Here is an 18,442-nt window from a genome sequence, read left to right on the forward strand (position 1 = left end):
TATTTGATGTGTTTTTTTAAGTTTAATTTTCCATTTATACCCCGGCCAACCTTTAAAATAACAAACAAGTGCAGGGGCCTGAGCCCAAGGGTAGAGCTCGTCGCCATGGTAACCTAATGTAACCACTGTCCAGCTCCATGTGTAGGGAAACTCTACTCAAGATGGAACGTCAAAAAAACGCTCAGGTTTAAATATTTCAATTTAAAAAAAAAAATCGTTAAACTTTTTAAAAAACATGTTTTCTAAGCATGTCACACCACAGGGCTTTACACCTCCAAAGAATAAATACTTGATTTAGGGCTTTAACAATTAATTAGAATATATTTGAGCAGTCGAAGCTCCGGGACAGGTCGGAGGGACTGTCTCTCAACTGTCTCTGTTTCCCATAGTACGTCCCGGCGAAGGGCGAGTGTGTGATCGGAATCGTCACGGCGAAGTCTGGAGACGTGTTCAAAGTGGACGTGGGCGCAAGCGAGCTGGCCTCTCTGTCCTACCTGTCCTTTGAGAGCGCCACCAAGAGGAACAGGCCCAACGTGCAGGTGAGGACGTCCTCATACTCCTGTCACTCTCACTAATGTGAAGCTGGATGAACTCTGACCTGGACGGACATGACCTCTGTCTCTGGTTCTACAAAGCATGTGTGACTTATGTTTGGGTTTATTTGCTGGGTTTCGTAAAGTCATGAAAAACCTGGGAAAGTCTTCCATCCAGTTTCCAGTCCCTAGAAAAGTAGATCAATGTTTACATTAAAAGATTGGAGTCGAAGAGTTTATTTTTCTTCCACAAAGGTGAGCGCCGCATCCCGCGCTGCCCATCGCCCTCTGCTCTCCATAACCACACGGCGACTGTTGCCCGCGGTGACGGACGACCTGATGGGGAAACGTGCACATTCACACCTTCTCTTTATTTCTAGAGAACAACAGCCCCTTGATGGGTCACCTCGATCTTTAATTTGATTTTACAGAAGTAATCTTGAGACGTACAGATCGTGTTCTGGGATGTGATGAGCCGGTTCAAGGCTGAAGTCTAAATGCATTAAAACATTGATTAAACCACTGAACATCCTTCCAAATGCTGTGCTGTGCTGTAAATGAACGCGTGCCTGTTGTGCAGCTCCAGCACGGCTTCAGCCCTGTGTTCCTCTGGTTCCAGGTTGGAGATCTGGTGTACGCTCAGTTCCTGGTGGCAAACAAAGACATGGAACCTGAGCTGGTGTGTATCGACGGGGCCGGCCGTGCTAATGGACTGGGCGTGTTTGGTTCTGGAGGGCTTATGGTCAAAGTGTCTCTGGGACTGGTGCGCAGGTGAGAGCGCCTCAAAACAACACCACCATTCACACTGAAGGTCAAACACGGCCACACACATTTTAATCCGTCCTGCAAAACGTCACTAATTTAGATTTTTTTATTGATATGTAGACCGTTTGTGACACATTTAGTTTTTTTGTTGCTTTGAAGCTTCAATACATCGTTGTGGCAGTAATTGTTTTGAAATGCTAAAACTTTCGCAACGAGCATCAGGCCAACATCAACACATCAGAAACATTGTTTAAATGACTTCCTGGTTGAGTGAGTTGAGTGTGCATGTTGCTGGTGCATGTTGCTGGTGCATGTTGCTGGTGCATGTTGCTGGTGCATGGTGCATGGTGCATGTTGCTGGTGCATGTTGATGGTGCATGTTGCTGGTGCATGGTGCATGTTGCTGGTGCATGTTGCTGGTGCATGTTGCTGGTGCATGTTGCTGGTGCATGTTGCTGGTGCATGTTGTTGCTGGTGCATGTTGCTGGTGCATGTTGCTGGTGCATGTTGCTGGTGCATGTTGCTGGTGCATGTTGCTGGTGCATGTTGCTGGTGCATGTTGCTGGTGCATGGTGCATGGTGCATGTTGCTGGTGCATGTTGATGGTGCATGTTGCTGGTGCATGGTGCATGTTGCTGGTGCATGTTGCTGGTGCATGTTGCTGGTGCATGTTGCTGGTGCATGTTGTTGCTGGTGCATGTTGTTGCTGGTGCATGTTGCTGGTGCATGTTGCTGGTGCATGTTGCTGGTGCATGGTGCATGTTGCTGGTGCATGTTGCTGGTGCATGGTGCATGTTGCTGGTGCATGTTGCTGGTGCATGTTGCTGGTGCATGTTGCTGGTGCATGTTGCTGGTGCATGTTGCTGGTGCATGTTGTTGCTGGTGCATGTTGCTGGTGCATGTTGCTGGTGCATGTTGCTGGTGCATGGTGCATGGTGCATGTTGCTGGTGCATGTTGCTGGTGCATGTTGCTGGTGCATGTTGCTGGTGCATGTTGCTGGTGCATGTTGCTGGTGCATGTTGCTGGTGCATGTTGCTGGTGCATAGTGCATGTTGCTGGTGCATGTTGCTGGTGCATGGTGCTGGTGCATGTTGCTGGTGCATGTTGCTGGTGCATGTTGCTGGTGCATGTTGCTGGTGCATGTTGCTGGTGCATGGTGCATGGTGCATGTTGATGGTGCATGTTGATGGTGCATGTTGCTGGTGCATGTTGTTGCTGGTGCATGTTGCTGGTGCATGTTGCTGGTGCATGTTGCTGGTGCATGGTGCATGTTGCTGGTGCATGTTGCTGGTGCATGTTGCTGGTGCATGTTGCTGGTGCATGTTGCTGGTGCATGGTGCATGTTGCTGGTGCATGTTGCTGGTGCATGTTGCTGGTGCATGGTGCATGTTGCTGGTGCATGTTGCTGGTGCATGTTGCTGGTGCATGTTGCATGTTGCTGGTGCATGTTGCTGGTGCATGTTGCTGGTGCATGTTGCTGGTGCATGTTGCTGGTGCATAGTGCATGTTGCTGGTGCATGTTGCTGGTGCATGGTGCATGTTGCTGGTGCATGTTGCTGGTGCATGTTGCTGGTGCATGTTGCTGGTGCATGTTGCTGGTGCATGTTGCTGGTGCATGTTGCTGGTGCATGGTGCATGTTGCTGGTGCATGGTGCTGGTGCATGGTGCTGGTGCATGGTGCTGGTGCATGTTGCTGGTGCATGTTGCTGGTGCATGTTGCTGGTGCATGGTGCTGGTGCATGGTGCTGGTGCATGTTGCTGGTGCATGGTGCTGGTGCATGTTGCTGGTGCATGGTGCTGGTGCATGTTGCTGGTGCATGTTGCTGGTGCATGTTGCTGGTGCATGTTGCTGGTGCATGTTGCTGGTGCATGTTGCTGGTGCATGGTGCATGTTGCTGGTGCATGTTGCTGGTGCATGTTGCTGGTGCATGGTGCTGGTGCATGTTGCTGGTGCATGTTGCTGGTGCATGTTGCTGGTGCATGTTGCTGGTGCATGTTGCTGGTGCATGGTGCATGTTGCTGGTGCATGTTGCTGGTGCATGTTGCTGGTGCATGTTGCTGGTGCATGGTGCATGTTGCTGGTGCATGTTGCTGGTGCATGTTGCTGGTGCATGTTGCTGGTGCATGGTGCATGTTGCTGGTGCATGTTGCTGGTGCATGTTGCTGGTGCATGTTGCTGGTGCATGTTGCTGGTGCATGTTGCTGGTGCATGTTGTTGCTGGTGCATGTTGCTGGTGCATGTTGCTGGTGCATGTTGCTGGTGCATGTTGCATGGTGCATGTTGCTGGTGCATGGTGCTGGTGCATGTTGCTGGTGCATGGTGCTGGTGCATGTTGCTGGTGCATGTTGCTGGTGCATGGTGCATGTTGCTGGTGCATGTTGCTGGTGCATGTTGCTGGTGCATGTTGCTGGTGCATGTTGCTGGTGCATGGTGCTGGTGCATGTTGCTGGTGCATGTTGCTGGTGCATGTTGCTGGTGCATGTTGCTGGTGCATGTTGCTGGTGCATGGTGCTGGTGCATGTTGCTGGTGCATGTTGCTGGTGCATGGTGCTGGTGCATGTTGCTGGTGCTAGTGCTGGTGACATTATATGGAGAGTTCATAACTTCTGATAAAAATACCAAAGGATGTTCAGGGACTAGAGGTGAGCAGAGTCTATCAAACTACCATCGTTTTATCAACGGACGTCGCACTGCAGCAAGTGAAATTCCCGATTGTGAACGACAAGACATATTCACAGATGGACAGAATACTTCATACTGTATGAAGTTTTGAGAGTTTATTTGAGAGCGAGTTTTCAAGTGATGACTGTTAAGTTGTTATGTTTTAATGTTTCTTTTTAATTTTATGTGATGCCAGAAATATTTGTTTTTGAGGGGGGGAGGGGGTCCAAATGTAGTCTTTTTCAGCTTGAACCTATTTTGAGATGATCCTTACAGTGAATGTTGTTTTGTTTGCTCATATTAAAGAGAAAGTGAAATCTCACATGGTCATTCATACGTGTTCAGACTCAGTATTGAGCCAGAACAGCCACGAGTCGTGTTTTTCACTCCTGGATTTGGATGCTACGACAACCGCTCCACTTTCTCAGGATGCAGGGATCATAAAGTGTACCTCAGCCTCAAACGTCCCGCATTGTCCCCCCGTCCCAATTGTGTTATTACATTTATCATCATGATACAAATGAGAAAATGTGCATCGCTTCCAACATTATTTTCCTCCATTACGTTTAATAATTACAGTTTAACATACAAAATGGTCAAATATCATCTTCTGACCTCTGCTCCAAACACTTCTACTTTGATTGAGCACTTGACTAGATTTTTAGCTTGTTCATTTCACACTGTCAAATGTTTCTTGGTGCTGATTAGTCACTTCCGTCCATCATTTCTGTGGGTGACTTTCACACTGACCTGTGCATGTTTCACATTGTGGCTTCTCTGTGTGGTTTTCAAACTATAAATGACACCACTCTGACCCTTGACCCTTCTCTGACCCGGCAGACTCCTGGCCCCCGGCAGCGAGCTCATGACCGACCTGTCCGGACTCTTTCCGTCGGAGATGGTCCTGGGTCTGAACGGCCGAGTGTGGGTCAAAGCCTCCAGCGTCCAGCAAACCCTCATCCTCACCAACCTGCTCCAGAGCTGCGAGCACCTGAGCCCTGACCAGAGGAGGGCGCTGTTCCAGAAGGTCAAGCAGGGGGCGCTATGACGCGGGCCAAACCGGGACTAAACCATGTCCAAGTCGAACTGAAATCCTTTGTTTTCACGCTCACACAAACCTGACGAGAACCGGAACAAAGCTTCTGGACTGCAGACCGAGCGTGGACTCTAAATATCTAAATGCTGTGTGAGTGTAAACTATTTTTCTACGTTTTGAAATAAAATGTGAAATTTCCAATGTGTTTTCTGCATAAACATTTATTTCAAATATAAGGAAAAATATATTTTTTTACATAGATTTGATAATTTTTTTGTTCGACCAGTGCGTTGTGTAAAATGCTAATAGACTTCAGAAAGCGTGCAAACAGAACAGGACTCTAGTGCCACCTTCTGGACAAACAGGCGACTTCAGAACAGGTTTAATAAAAATAACATTTCAGTCTAGAATAATAAAAGAAAATAATTGCAGAAATATTAAGGCATAAAAAAGGAGAAACATCTCAAGCCTGGACTGAACTCGCTCTGGTCCAACTTCTAAACCAGAGCCGGGAAACCGCCTCAAATAATTTAGCTACAGTGGACATTATACATTTAATGCTTTTTCTTAAACGTGTTCTGAACTATTGTAACATTGCAAGAACATTTAAAAAACCAGCAGTAGAAGCAGTGGCTCAGAGTCTCAAACACAAATGAATTCAAGCAGAACTTTGGCAAAACGCGTCCTTCTCCCCCCAAACAGCAGGGACACAGACCAGGGTCAGGCTAACGGTTCCCATGGCAACAAGCTAATTGTTCGACTTAAAGCAAAAATTAAACAAACTCAGCATCTAAAGTCATTTCTGCACTTTTAGGGTTCATTTATCATTTACAGTCCAATGTGATATATTCCTTCAGTCTTCTGAATTTCTAGGGATACAATTAATTCAAAATGATAAAATAGCTATTTATTTCTGTCAATATTGCCAGCCCCGGGGATATTTCCAATAAATATTAACCATTTTCATATATTAACAACCAATTACCAGCTATTCCTGACTTTTCCACATTAGAATGACGGACGATAGAAAGCAAGAAGTACAAAACAATAAGTCAAGTTGAAGTGAGTGCACATCCTGGTCAGTCACAAGCTGGGGCCGTATGAGAGTGACAGTAGGTAACCACGGTGATGTCCGATCCCTGGTCTCGGGTCCGTCCGGAGTCAGGCGCTGTGGGGTCACATGACGTGGCTCTGGATGCCTGGAGTGAACTCTTTAGCGTTGGGGTTCAGACTGGACTGGAGCTGAGGACAGAGTTCCCGTGAGGTCTTAAACCAGGACGAGGTACAGAACACAACCAGGACTGTCCCGGGTCAAAATAGGTACACACTTTATATTTACAAATGAAATTTTTTTTATTATAGTTTGATTTCGTAATACCACTGATGTGCCCTGTGCTGGAGACGCCTGTCACGCTGCCAATGTCTGCCAGTGTGGGCCAGTAGATCAGGTTTTCCATCTGGAGGATCACTAAGCACGGACTAAATGTATGATTCATGTCAAATTTAATGAATAGAAATGAAGGTTTTGTGATTTCTGTCATGTCTTTGGGATTTTAATGTTTTTTCCAGTTGTGTTGAGGACAAATTGTGCACTATAAATAAACTTGCCTTGCCATTGTTATAAAAGGTCTTTTCATATGTGTTGTAGGGTCTGTATAGTCCAGATGACAATTATCATTATCAAAATATGACCACGACCATACATTTGTATTAAGAAAATGACATTTCATTCTCCTCTGACGTTCCACTGTGATGTGCAGTGGAAAAGCTGCTCTAGTCCTAAAGACTTAAGTGTATCTCACCATAATGTCTGCAGGACAGGACAGGGACAGGGGAGCGCTGTGGTGCTCCTCTGTCTGGGTCCAGCTGTTCGTCAGGCTGTAGGGGGCGCTGTGCTTAGGGTCCTGAGGTAGATCTCTTGACGGAATGAACCACTCCCATTGCTCCTCCTCCTCCATCTGGTTAAAACAGGACTCGATAAAGTCCTGCTCCAACAACTCCTCCTCCACCTGCAAGTGAGAACGAGAGCTGAACCAGGACTCGACCAGCAGCAGAGAGGGTCAGAGGAGGAGAGGAGAGGGTCAGAGGAGGAGATGGTCTGAGGAGCAGGGGAGAGGGTCAGAGGAGGAGAGGAGAGGGTCAGAGGAGCAGAGGAGAGGAGCAGAGGAGAGGGTCAGAGGAGGAGAGGGCCAGGGGAGCAGAGGAGGAGAGGAGAGGGTCAGAGGAGAAAAGGAGAGGGTCAGAGGAGAAAAGGAGAAGGTCAGAGGAGGAGAGGAGAGGGTCAGAGGAGAAAAGGAGAGGGTCAGAGGAGAAAAGGAGAAGGTCAGAGGAGGAGAGGAGAGGGTCAGAGGAGAAAAGGAGAGGGTCAGAGGAGGAGAGGGTCAGAGGAGCAGAGAGGGTCAGAGGAGGAGAGGAGCAGATGTTATATTGTGGTTACTTGTCTGTCGAACTCCTCCTCGTTCTCCATCCACATGTAGTCAGCGAAGGGGTTCTCCTCCACCACCAGAATCAGTGGTTCACACAGAGGGATGTGGTTACTGATGGTCATCCTCACCTGACAACCAATCACAAGCCATCCTTTCAATGAACAATCAAAGAGTCCAAAGAGTCCGGTAACAAGCAAGTTTTGCAATTACTGTCGCTGACGTGCCCCTGACCTGACTTTTCATTACTTCAGACTATATAATGCTACTACAACAGTAGTTGTGTGATTATGATCAAATTATAGTGATATTTGTTTTACAATCCATTCAGGGTTTGAATTACAAAAACATTGCCCAAGATATTTTAACAGATGTATTGGTTATTCATTTTTGTCAATAGGCACGGCAAGTTTAATTGTAGATTACAATTTGTACACAGGGCAATTCAAAGAGCATCACAAAAGAAGAAAATGCATTAAAATCTCAAAGACAGATTCAGACTTAAAAGAGAAGAGTGCAAAGAAAATCATTTCAGTCTCTGACTCTGGCACCAGCAGGAGGCCGGTCCATGTTTAGTCCTGACTCTGGCACCAGCAGGAGGCCGGTCCATGTTTAGTCCTGACTCTGGCACCAGAAGGAGGCCGGTCCATGTTTAGTCCTGACTCTGGCACCAGCAGGAGGCCGGTCCATGTTTAGTCCTGACTCTGGCACCAGAAGGAGGCCGGTCCATGTTTAGTCCTGACTCTGGCACCAGCAGGAGGCCGGTCCATGTTTAGTCCTGACTCTGGCACCAGCAGGAGGCCGGTCCATGTTTAGTCCTGACTCTGGCACCAGCAGGAGGCCAGTCCATGTTTAGTCCTGACTCTGGCACCAGCAGGAGGCCGGTCCATGTTTAGTCCTGACTCTGGCACCAGCAGGAGGCCGGTCCATGTTTAGTCCTGACTCTGGCACCAGCAGGAGGCCGGTCCATGTTTAGTCCTGACTCTGGCACCAGCAGGAGGCCGGTCCATGTTTAGCCCTGACTCTGGCACCAGCAGGAGGCCGGTCCATGTTTAGTCCTGACTCTGGCACCAGAAGGAGGCCGGTCCATGTTTAGTCCTGACTCTGGCACCAGCAGGAGGCCGGTCCATGTTTAGTCCTGACTCTGGCACCAGCAGGAGGCCGGTCCATGTTTAGTCCTGACTCTGGCACCAGAAGGAGGCCGGTCCATGTTTAGTCCTGACTCTGGCACCAGCAGGAGGCCGGTCCATGTTTAGTCCTGACTCTGGCACCAGAAGGAGGCCGGTCCATGTTTAGTCCTGACTCTGGCACCAGCAGGAGGCCGGTCCATGTTTAGTCCTGACTCTGGCACCAGCAGGAGGCCGGTCCATGTTTAGTCCTGACTCTGGCACCAGCAGGAGGCCGGTCCATGTTTAGTCCTGACTCTGGCACCAGCAGGAGGCCGGTCCATGTTTAGTCCTGACTCTGGCACCAGCAGGAGGCCGGTCCATGTTTAGTCCTGACTCTGGCACCAGCAGGAGGCCGGTCCATGTTTAGTCCTGACTCTGGCACCAGCAGGAGGCCGGTCCATGTTTAGCCCTGACTCTGGCACCTGCAGGAGGCCGGCCCATGTTTAGTCCTGACTCTGGCACCAGCAGGAGGCCGGTCCATGTTTAGTCCTGACTCTGGCACCAGCAGGAGGCCGGTCCATGTTTAGTCCTGACTCTGGCACCAGAAGGAGGCCGGTCCATGTTTAGTCCTGACTCTGGCACCAGCAGGAGGCCGGTCCATGTTTAGTCCTGACTCTGGCACCAGCAGGAGGCCGGTCCATGTTTAGTCCTGACTCTGGCACCAGCAGGAGGCCAGTCCATGTTTAGTCCTGACTCTGGCACCAGCAGGAGGCCGGTCCATGTTTAGTCCTGACTCTGGCACCAGCAGGAGGCCGGTCCATGTTTAGTCCTGACTCTGGCACCAGCAGGAGGCCGGTCCATGTTTAGTCCTGACTCTGGCACCAGCAGGAGGCCGGTCCATGTTTAGTCCTGACTCTGGCACCTGCAGGAGGCCGGCCCATGTTTAGTCCTGACTCTGGCACCAGCAGGAGGCCGGTCCATGTTTAGTCCTGACTCTGGCACCAGCAGGAGGCCGGTCCATGTTTAGTCCTGACTCTGGCACCAGCAGGAGGCCAGTCCATGTTTAGTCCTGACTCTGGCACCAGCAGGAGGCCGGTCCATGTTTAGTCCTGACTCTGGCACCAGCAGGAGGCCGGTCCATGTTTAGTCCTGACTCTGGCACCAGCAGGAGGCCGGTCCATGTTTAGTCCTGACTCTGGCACCAGCAGGAGGCCGGTCCATGTTTAGTCCTGACTCTGGCACCAGCAGGAGGCCGGTCCATGTTTAGTCCTGACTCTGGCACCAGCAGGAGGCCGGTCCATGTTTAGTCCTGACTCTGGCACCAGCAGGAGGCCGGTCCATGTTTAGCCCTGACTCTGGCACCTGCAGGAGGCCGGCCCAAGTTTAGTCCTGACTCTGGCACCAGCAGGAGGCCGGTCCATGTTTAGTCCTGACTCTGGCACCAGCAGGAGGCCGGTCCATGTTTTGTCCTGACTCTGGCACCAGCAGGAGGCCGGTCCATGTTTAGTCCTGACTCTGGCACCAGCAGGGGGCCGGTCCATGTTTAGCCCTGACTCTGGCACCAGCAGGAGGCCGGTCCATGTTTAGTCCTGACTCTGGCACCAGCAGGAGGCCGGTCCATGTTTAGTCCTGACTCTGGCACCAGCAGGAGGCCGGTCCATGTTTAGTCCTGACTCTGGCACCAGCAGGAGGCCGGTCCATGTTTAGTCCTGACTCTGGCACCAGCAGGAGGCCGGTCCATGTTTAGTCCTGATTCTGGCACCAGCAGGAGGCCGGTCCATGTTTAGTCCTGACTCTGGCACCAGAAGGAGGCCGGTCCATGTTTAGTCCTGACTCTGGCACCAGCAGGAGGCCGGTCCATGTTTAGTCCTGACTCTGGCACCAGCAGGAGGCCGGTCCATGTTTAGTCCTGACTCTGGCACCAGGAGGAGGCCGGTCCATGTTTAGTCCTGACTCTGGCACCAGCAGGAGGCCGGTCCATGTTTAGTCCTGACTCTGGCACCAGTAGGAGGCCGGTCCATGTTTAGCCCTGACTCTGGCACCAGTAGGAGGCCGGTCCCTGAGGTCCTCAGAGTCTGAGATGGTTCATATGGCACTAACATGTCTGAGATGTACTTTGGTGCTAGGTCATGGAGAGACTTGTACACAAGCAGAGCTGCTTTAAAGTCTATTCTCTGAGCCACAGGAGCCAGTGCAGAGACCTGAGAACAGGACTAATGTGATCATACTTCCTGGTTCTAGTCAGGACCCGAGCAGCAGCGTTCTGGATGAACTGCAGCTGTTTTACAGCTCGTTTGGAGAGACCAGTGAGCAGGCCGTTACAGTCTAATCTACTGGAGACAAACACATGGATAAGTCTCTCCAAATCTGGTTTAGACACTATATTTTTGGTAAAAAAGAGTCCATTATTACCCCCAGATTTCTCACTTGGTTTGTAGGTTTTAGAGCGAGACTCTGGAGGTGACGCTAACACTTTCTCTTTGTTTCTTTGGGTCAAAGACGATGATTTCAGTCTTGTCTGAGTTCAGCTGGAGAAAGTTGTTTTGCTCCACAAACTGATCTATTGGATGCAGTGACAGAGTGAATCCCAGGATTGACCCTTGGGCCATCCCACAGGTCAAGGGCATGTGGTCTGATACACAGTTACCAATTTGGCAGTGCCAGTGATGCCCACCCAGTCCTCTAGTTTCTGTAAGAGGATCCCGTGATCGACAGTGTCAAAAGCAGCACTCAGACTCTACAACAAACACTGCTAGCCCTGAACATGTGCAATACTGATGTAACCATGTGCAATACCATCATATTCATGTGCAATACTGAATTAACCACGTGCAATACCTGTAAATAAGAGTGTTCTATTTTGTTTTTATTCGGTTTACTTACCTGCTAATAGTATTACCTAGTCTTGTGCTAGCTATTTTTACTTTATTTTATTTTTATTTTATTCTATTATCATTATCTTATTATTATTATCTTATTTTTATCTTTTTATTTTTATTTTCCTATTTTATTTTATTCCCCCCCTATTTTATTTTATTCCCCCCCATATTAAGATAGGAGAGGAGTTTTTGTTAATAAGAGTTTTTTTTGTTTTTGTTCAAAAGAGTTCTATTAAAACTTCCTATAATCTGTCCTTTCCTCCTGTTTCTACTGCGTTGTAACAACGAAATTTCCCCTTGTGTGGATATTAAAGGATTATCTTATCTTATCTTAAAGATCTAACAGAATTAAGACAGTCTTTGCCCGTGTCAGTGTTCAGGCGGTTGTCATTTATCACCTTGACAAGAGCAGTTTCAGTGCTGTGATGAGGTCTAAAACCTGACCCAATCATCATTTCTCCACGGCGCCTTCTGCTTATTTTTAACCACTTTAGCCTTCATAGGGGCGATGGTGTCCAGAACATTCAAAACACTAGATGTTCAACATGAGTTCAACAAAGCATTTACATTAGAACATGAGACATTTTCAAAGTTTATCATTTCCATAAACAGTGCACCTGTGCCATCATTTATGTGTCTCCTCTGAACAGCTGCAGGACCAGCCTCAGAACAGCTGCAGGACCAGCTGGTGGTTTGGGAGAAACAGACAGGTCAAAGAAGACACAGAAATGATCAGACAGAGCAGCATCGACCAAGTTGACATTTGAAATATTTACCCCCTTTGTAATTATGAGATCTAGAGTGTGCCCTCTACTGTGGGTGGGGCCACTCTGCTGTGGGTGGGGCCACTCTGCTGTGGGTGGGGCCACTCTGCTGTGGGTGGGGCCACTCTGCTGTGGGTGGGGCCTCTCACCTGCTGAGTAAGCCTGAATATGTCAAGGACAGCATCAAGCTCTTTAGCGTTTCTGTCATTACAGGTGATTTCAACATGCACATTGAAACCACCTGTAATGACCAAACCATCAAAGTCTGTGCATACGACTGAAACATCTCAGTAAAATCATCAATAAAACTTTGGCAGTGCATTTTAGCTCCATTTTAAAGGAGACATCCTTATTACATTATTTCATCACAGACCCCTCCCCCCTTTTTGTTTTCTCGTGTTTCAGATTCAGATTCACACATAGGTTGTTTTATAATTGTTTATTGTTTTATGTTGTTTTATGAGGAGTTGTGGTTCTGATGGATAAGAGTTCTTCACGCTGACACACACTTTACATACATTTGTCATGGCAGGAGTAAGTATGCATGATCCATGCCTTGGGCATGGGCATATTCACCGGTTGTGCCAGAGGCACGTGGATACCAAGTTGCAACGCTGCCGAAGGCCCTACGCCTACGCCCTGCTGGGGCTCGGCCCGAACAATTAGCAATATAAAACACTAAATAGTTTAGTTAGTTAGTATCATTATTAAGTGGTAGATATTAATTACATGGCCTTCTACATATTAAGACAGTTATATACAATACTTATGGAAAGGTTTCCCTGTTATTACAAAGAAAAGTTCCACATTAATATTGAGCTCTAAAATATATCTGCTCCCTTATTTGGTCTTGGTTTTCAGCCATGTTCTGGAGCCCCTGTCTCTATGGGGACACGTGGACTGGAACACCTGTCTCTATGGGGACACGTGGACTGGAGCCCCTGTCTCTATGGGGACACGTGGACTGGAGCCCCTGTCTCTATGGGGACACGTGGACTGGAGCACCTGTCTCTATGGGGACACGTGGACTGGAGCACCTGTCTCTATGGGGACACGTGGACTGGAGCACCTGTCTCTATGGGGACACGTGGACTGGAGCACCTGTCTCTATGGGGACACGTGGACTGGAGCACCTGTCTCTATGGGGACACGTGGACTGGAGCACCTGTCTCTATGGGGACACGTGGACTGGAGCACCTGTCTCTATGGGGACACGTGGACTGGAGCACCTGTCTCTATGGGGACACGTGGACTGGAGCACCTGTCTCTATGGGGACACGTGGACTGGAGCACCTGTCTCTATGGGGACACGTGGACTGGAGCCCCTGTCTCTATGGGGACACGTGGACTGGAGCCCCTGTCTCTATGGGGACACGTGGACTGGAGCACCTGTCTCTATGGGGACACGTGGACTGGAGCCCCTGTCTCTATGGGGACACGTGGACTGGAGCACCTGTCTCTATGGGGACACGTGGACTGGAGCACCTGTCTCTATGGGGACACGTGGACTGGAGCACCTGTCTCTATGGGGACACGTGGACTGGAGCACCTGTCTCTATGGGGACACGTGGACTGGAGCACCTGTCTCTATGGGGACACGTGGACTGGAGCACCTGTCTCTATGGGGACACGTGGACTGGAACACCTGTCTCTATGGGGACACGTGGACTGGAGCACCTGTCTCTATGGGGACACGTGGACTGGAGCACCTGTCTCTATGGGGACACGTGGACTGGAGCACCTGTCTCTATGGGGGACACGTGGACTGGAACACCTGTCTCTATGGGGACACGTGGACTGGAACACCTGTCTCTATGGGGACACGTGGACTGGAGCACCTGTTTCTATGCGGACACGTGGACTGGAACACCTGTCTCTATGGGGACACGTGGACTGGAGCACCTGTCTCTATGGGGACACGTGGACTGGAGCACCTGTCTCTATGGGGGACACGTGGACTGGAACACCTGTCTCTATGGGGACACGTGGACTGGAGCCCCTGTCTCTATGGGGACACGTGGACTGGAGCACCTGTTTCTATGGGGACACGTGGACTGGAGCCCCAGTCTCTATGGGGACACGTGGACTGGAGCACCTGTTTCTATGGGGACACGTGGACTGGAGCACCTGTTTCTATGGGGACACGTGGACTGGAGCACCTGTCTCTATGGCAATCCTTCTCAAATAGCGAGGGGGCGCAGTGCGATGCCTGCGGGGACGCGTGTGACCCCATTTTGAAATGTAATGCCGTTCACTCAGCAGCGTCAAAGCGTCCTGTTTACATTCAAAGTCTGTGTGGACGCGCGTCTTGGGCGCCCAACGTTTTTGCGCTGCGTTTTGAGCGTTTTTGCGGGACAACTCCTGCGTTTTGGGCATCGGACACAGCATGTTGGGGGCGTTTGATTGTCGAACGCTTTGAACCAACGATCAAACGGCGCAGAAAGTTGGACATAGCTGAACATTTTTGCAGCCGACGTGGCGCAGCAACCAATCAGAGATTACGCTCCAGTGACGTACCTACGCATTTCACTACCAGGAGGAAGACCCAAAACAAAACCCAAACCGATAATGTAATAGATCCATGCCCCACACGATAAAAAAAATCATCCAGACGCAGCTTCTGGAGCAAATGATGATATTCACTAAACTCTGCTCACCTCTGAAGTATCTGCGGGACCAGACAAGCCCCCGAGCCGATCCCTGAGCCGATCCCCTCCGTTTTCTGACTTTGTAAAGTAAATACACCAAAACCACTCTCTCCACCTGGTCTGCCATCTGACCAAGAGGAAAGCAACACTGGGAAACAATACAACTCCACTGCACGTGTGCGCTTGGACGCCTTGGACGCGCGTCTGCTGGTGAGTTTATTTTCTAGACGCACGTCCAAGGCGTCTGCTTTCAAATGTACAGGCGTCCAACTTGGGCGTCCAACGCAAATTTGAACGCACTATTATTCTCATTTTGAAAGTAAAATGGTATAGAATGAAGTGTAATTGCACAGCTTGGCTTCACTGTGACAAAGACGAGGAAAGACCGGTGTGTCTACTGTGTCTTAAAATGTTGGCAGCCAAATAAATTACACATCAATAAAACACACACTAACATATCAGGGATGCGGAGTTTATTTATAGTCGCATCGGGCGCAACGTTTTTTCTTCCACCACAGATACGGCTACATCACTAACACCACTAACATCACTAACATCGCTAACATCACAGACACCACAGATACCGCTAACACCACTAACACCGCTTGCACCGCTAACACAGCTAACATCACTAACATAGCAGACACCACAGATACCGCTAACAGCACTAACACCGCTAACAAAGCTAACATCACTAACATAGCAGACACCACAGATACCGCTAACACAGCTAACATCACTAACATAGCAGACACCACAGATACCGCTAACACCACTAACACCGCTTGCACCACTAACACAGCTAACATCACTAACAAAGCAGACACCACAGATACCGCTAACACCACTAACACCGCTAGCACCACTAACACAGCTAACATCATTAACAAAGCAGACACCACAGATACCGCTAACATCAGATCATGAATATACAACATATTTTAACTGAAGTACTCTGTTTCCCATAAACATAAAGCAATTTATGATCAAATGAGCAAAAAAAATAAAAAATTCTAACCATATAAGGCAGGAGTGGCACTGTTTTTTCTGCAAAATAACATCCACATGTTTTGATTTGACATAAAACACTAGAATCATATAATACTCTCTCGAGGCTTCATAAAGTCAAATGTGTCACACTCCAAGGTAAGGCCTCCAGGGGGCGCAGGGGAAGCCATATGCTAATTAGCACCTGGAGGGGATATGGAGGGATGAGGTGGCAAGTCACCGCATCCTATTTCATAATTTTATGGCAGAATTAGTTGAAACTTTTAGCCTTCATTTGACAGGTTTGAATACATGTGTTTGTCTTGACTTTTTCAGTAAATTAGAGCATTATTACAAGTTTACAAGCAAAAATACATCATGCACCATTTAATTATACTTGGGGCTATTTCACACACTAATTACTATATTTCTAAGGATTTCTGCAATACACTAGTTGTAGGGAGGATTCTGACAACCCAGATAACCTCAAAGTTGAACAAATGTGTACTTTTTCCCTATATAATCTATACAGTCTACAGACACAAGTATGCATGTCATAACAATAGCCAAATGAAATATTATAATTTATGTGATTGGAAACGTTATTTTGCAATTGCCACACATTGACCTCCATGATAATAAAATGGACTTCTAAAACAAAATACTTTTTAATTCACATACCTTATTATAATTGTCAAACGTTTCAATAAAAGTTGCTGCTGCAGGATGTGAAATAGGATTTACTTTTTGGTCAGGCGTAAGTGACTAAATGCAATTGAACTGTTTAAGTGAAATTGGAGTGTCTAATATGAAGTATGTCTTTGCTAGAGCTATTTGAGCTATTAAAAAAAAATGAAAAAAATCCCAAAAATCAATATTTTATAACTGCAGTACCTTTACCTGTGCATTGCTTACCTACACGTCACCAGAAACTAGACTTGGTTACCTTTCAAATGGTGTACATTACATGTACTTTTCCTTTTTAATAAGGAAAATTAAAAGAATAAAAGACACAGATTTAAAAAATATTGCAAAACGATTTTAAATGTTTAGGTTTAAAATGTCTAATGTCTATAATTTTCTCAAATGTATATAATAATAATAATGATAATAATAATAATAATAATAATAATAATAATAATAATAATGTTATTATATTTGAGCTTCACAAAATAATAATTTGTAGTAATGTCTGTAATACATGTCTAGGTAAAGTTAAACACAGTATTTGCCCAATGAACAACAGCAAGCTCCCAATATCCTTTTTTTACATGGGTGAGAGGTTAAAAGGACAGATTTATGGCCTTTTATCCTTATTGTGTTACTGATATTTTATTTTACCTAATAGATATTTTTTAATTCATTTCTTCTGCTGGTTGGTTGCATGTCTGTAATTAACATCATTTTCCTGACTTGGAGAAGAATACAAATAATTCTGATTCTCTATAAAATAAATTTGTTTTCTCCAAATGTTAAATGTGCCCTAATGTCTGATACATCCACATGTGTCTGAGTGCTTTTGCTTTGACAAAACCACCTGGATTTTGTGATATTTTGAGGTTAATCCCACTTCTCCAATTTAGAATGTTTTAGTTCACAAACTTTTAAAGGCTCCACATTGAGCTTACTACTAAGTAACATACAAAATGATCTGTGTTTATGACACCTTTATTAGAACTTTATGTTCGTTCCACTGTAGTAATTGAATAAAGTTGACTTCACATTTCAGTCAGATCTGTTTGATTCCACTTCAGTTCATTCCGTCCTCCACAAGCACGAGCACAACAGCCATCACGCCGCTGATTAAAACACTTTCTCACCAAACAATTGTTCCAAACGCAAGTAAATGTCAGTTTCAGCTGCAATTTCACAAACTGACAAACATTTACCTGCAAAAGTAGTTGTGTCAAGTGTAAAAGGCCGAGAAGAGAGCGAGTGTCGCTGTGTCGGTGTCAGGAGCGTGAGAGCAGTAATGTCGGTCCTGATTGTTTACAGTGCACACGTCATCCTCCCCTGCGCTGCCATTGGTCCAACGGCCGCTCATACGTCATCACGTAAAAGAAAACACACGAGCGCGAGCGCGAGCGCGCACACGCAGCAGCTGTTTTGGAAAATATTTGAAATCTATATCTATCCGTCTATACATACTGTATTGGAAAGCCCAAATGCTGCATTTACCCTTGAATCTCAGGTCAGTTCTATTTGGTACAAAACTTTGATCATAAGCAAACCAGTTTAAGATTTGAACATCTTTGTTTAGTTTGTATGTTTTGATCAGTTCCTTCCATGTTGTAAGCACAGATCTTACCCAGGGATTCCTAACTTCCTCCAAATCCAATCCAATCCATTTTATTTATATAGCACGATTTATACAACCCGAGGGTTCCAAAGTGCTTCACAGCAAGGTAAAAGACTACAGAGGCATAAATAGGATAAAAGTAATAAGATATAAAAACAAAATCAAATAGAAAATTAAATCAAACAAACACCCTTAAATCAATGGAATAAAAATAAACAAAATAAAATAAATAAAAAGGTGCTGCCCTCCCAACACATATAAAACATACAATCAACACACTACATGGTGTTAAAAGCCAGAGAAAACAGATGGGTTTTTAGAAGCGATTTAAAAAGA

At 47.0% G+C, this 18,442-nt stretch overlaps 2 protein-coding genes across 3 annotated transcripts; one reads left to right on the plus strand and one right to left on the minus strand.

Moving 5' to 3' along the window:
* The first annotated feature begins 381 nt into the window (after positions 1 to 381).
* On the plus strand, positions 382 to 5,074 carry LOC140365179 (exosome complex component RRP40-like). The gene is made up of 3 exons (XM_072451446.1): positions 382 to 539; positions 1,153 to 1,304; positions 4,802 to 5,074. Exons 2-3 carry the CDS (start codon positions 1,198 to 1,200, stop codon positions 5,007 to 5,009), a joined length of 315 nt encoding a protein of 104 aa, XP_072307547.1. The 5' UTR covers positions 382 to 539; positions 1,153 to 1,197; the 3' UTR covers positions 5,010 to 5,074.
* Positions 5,075 to 5,226: 152 nt separating this feature from the next.
* On the minus strand, positions 5,227 to 17,835 carry LOC140365178 (polyadenylate-binding protein-interacting protein 2-like). Of its 2 annotated transcripts, none has more exons than XM_072451444.1 (4): positions 17,697 to 17,835; positions 7,435 to 7,551; positions 6,800 to 7,006; positions 5,227 to 6,239 (listed from the first exon to the last, which is right to left on the minus strand). In XM_072451444.1, exons 2-4 carry the CDS (start codon positions 7,543 to 7,545, stop codon positions 6,174 to 6,176), a joined length of 384 nt encoding a protein of 127 aa, XP_072307545.1. In that variant the 5' UTR covers positions 7,546 to 7,551; positions 17,697 to 17,835; the 3' UTR covers positions 5,227 to 6,173. The 2 variants fall into 2 exon arrangements, with proteins under 2 accessions (XP_072307545.1, XP_072307546.1); XM_072451445.1 differs by having other exon boundaries at positions 7,435 to 7,574; positions 17,697 to 17,826.
* Positions 17,836 to 18,442: the final 607 nt, after the last annotated feature.

Source organism: Eucyclogobius newberryi, unplaced genomic scaffold (genome assembly GCF_026437365.1).
Source record: "Eucyclogobius newberryi isolate DKJ021-1_F unplaced genomic scaffold, fEucNew1.0.hap1 SCAF_19, whole genome shotgun sequence".
In the NCBI taxonomy this organism is placed as follows: domain Eukaryota; kingdom Metazoa; phylum Chordata; class Actinopteri; order Gobiiformes; family Gobiidae; genus Eucyclogobius; species Eucyclogobius newberryi.

Coding starts and splice junctions, on each gene's coding strand:
- LOC140365179 (XM_072451446.1), top strand. CDS start 1,198: ATGGAACCTGAGCTGGTGTGTATCGACGGGGCCGGCCGTGCTAATGGA. Junction 1,305..4,801: donor TCTCTGGGACTGGTGCGCAG/GTGAGAGCGCCT, acceptor CTGACCCGGCAG/ACTCCTGGCCCCCGGCAGCG.
- LOC140365178 (XM_072451444.1), bottom strand. CDS start 7,545: ATGACCATCAGTAACCACATCCCTCTGTGTGAACCACTGATTCTGGTG. Junction 7,007..7,434: donor AGGAGGAGTTCGACAGACAA/GTAACCACAATA, acceptor TCTCACTTGCAG/GTGGAGGAGGAGTTGTTGGA. Junction 6,240..6,799: donor CCTGTCCTGCAGACATTATG/GTGAGATACACT, acceptor CTCTGTCCTCAG/CTCCAGTCCAGTCTGAACCC.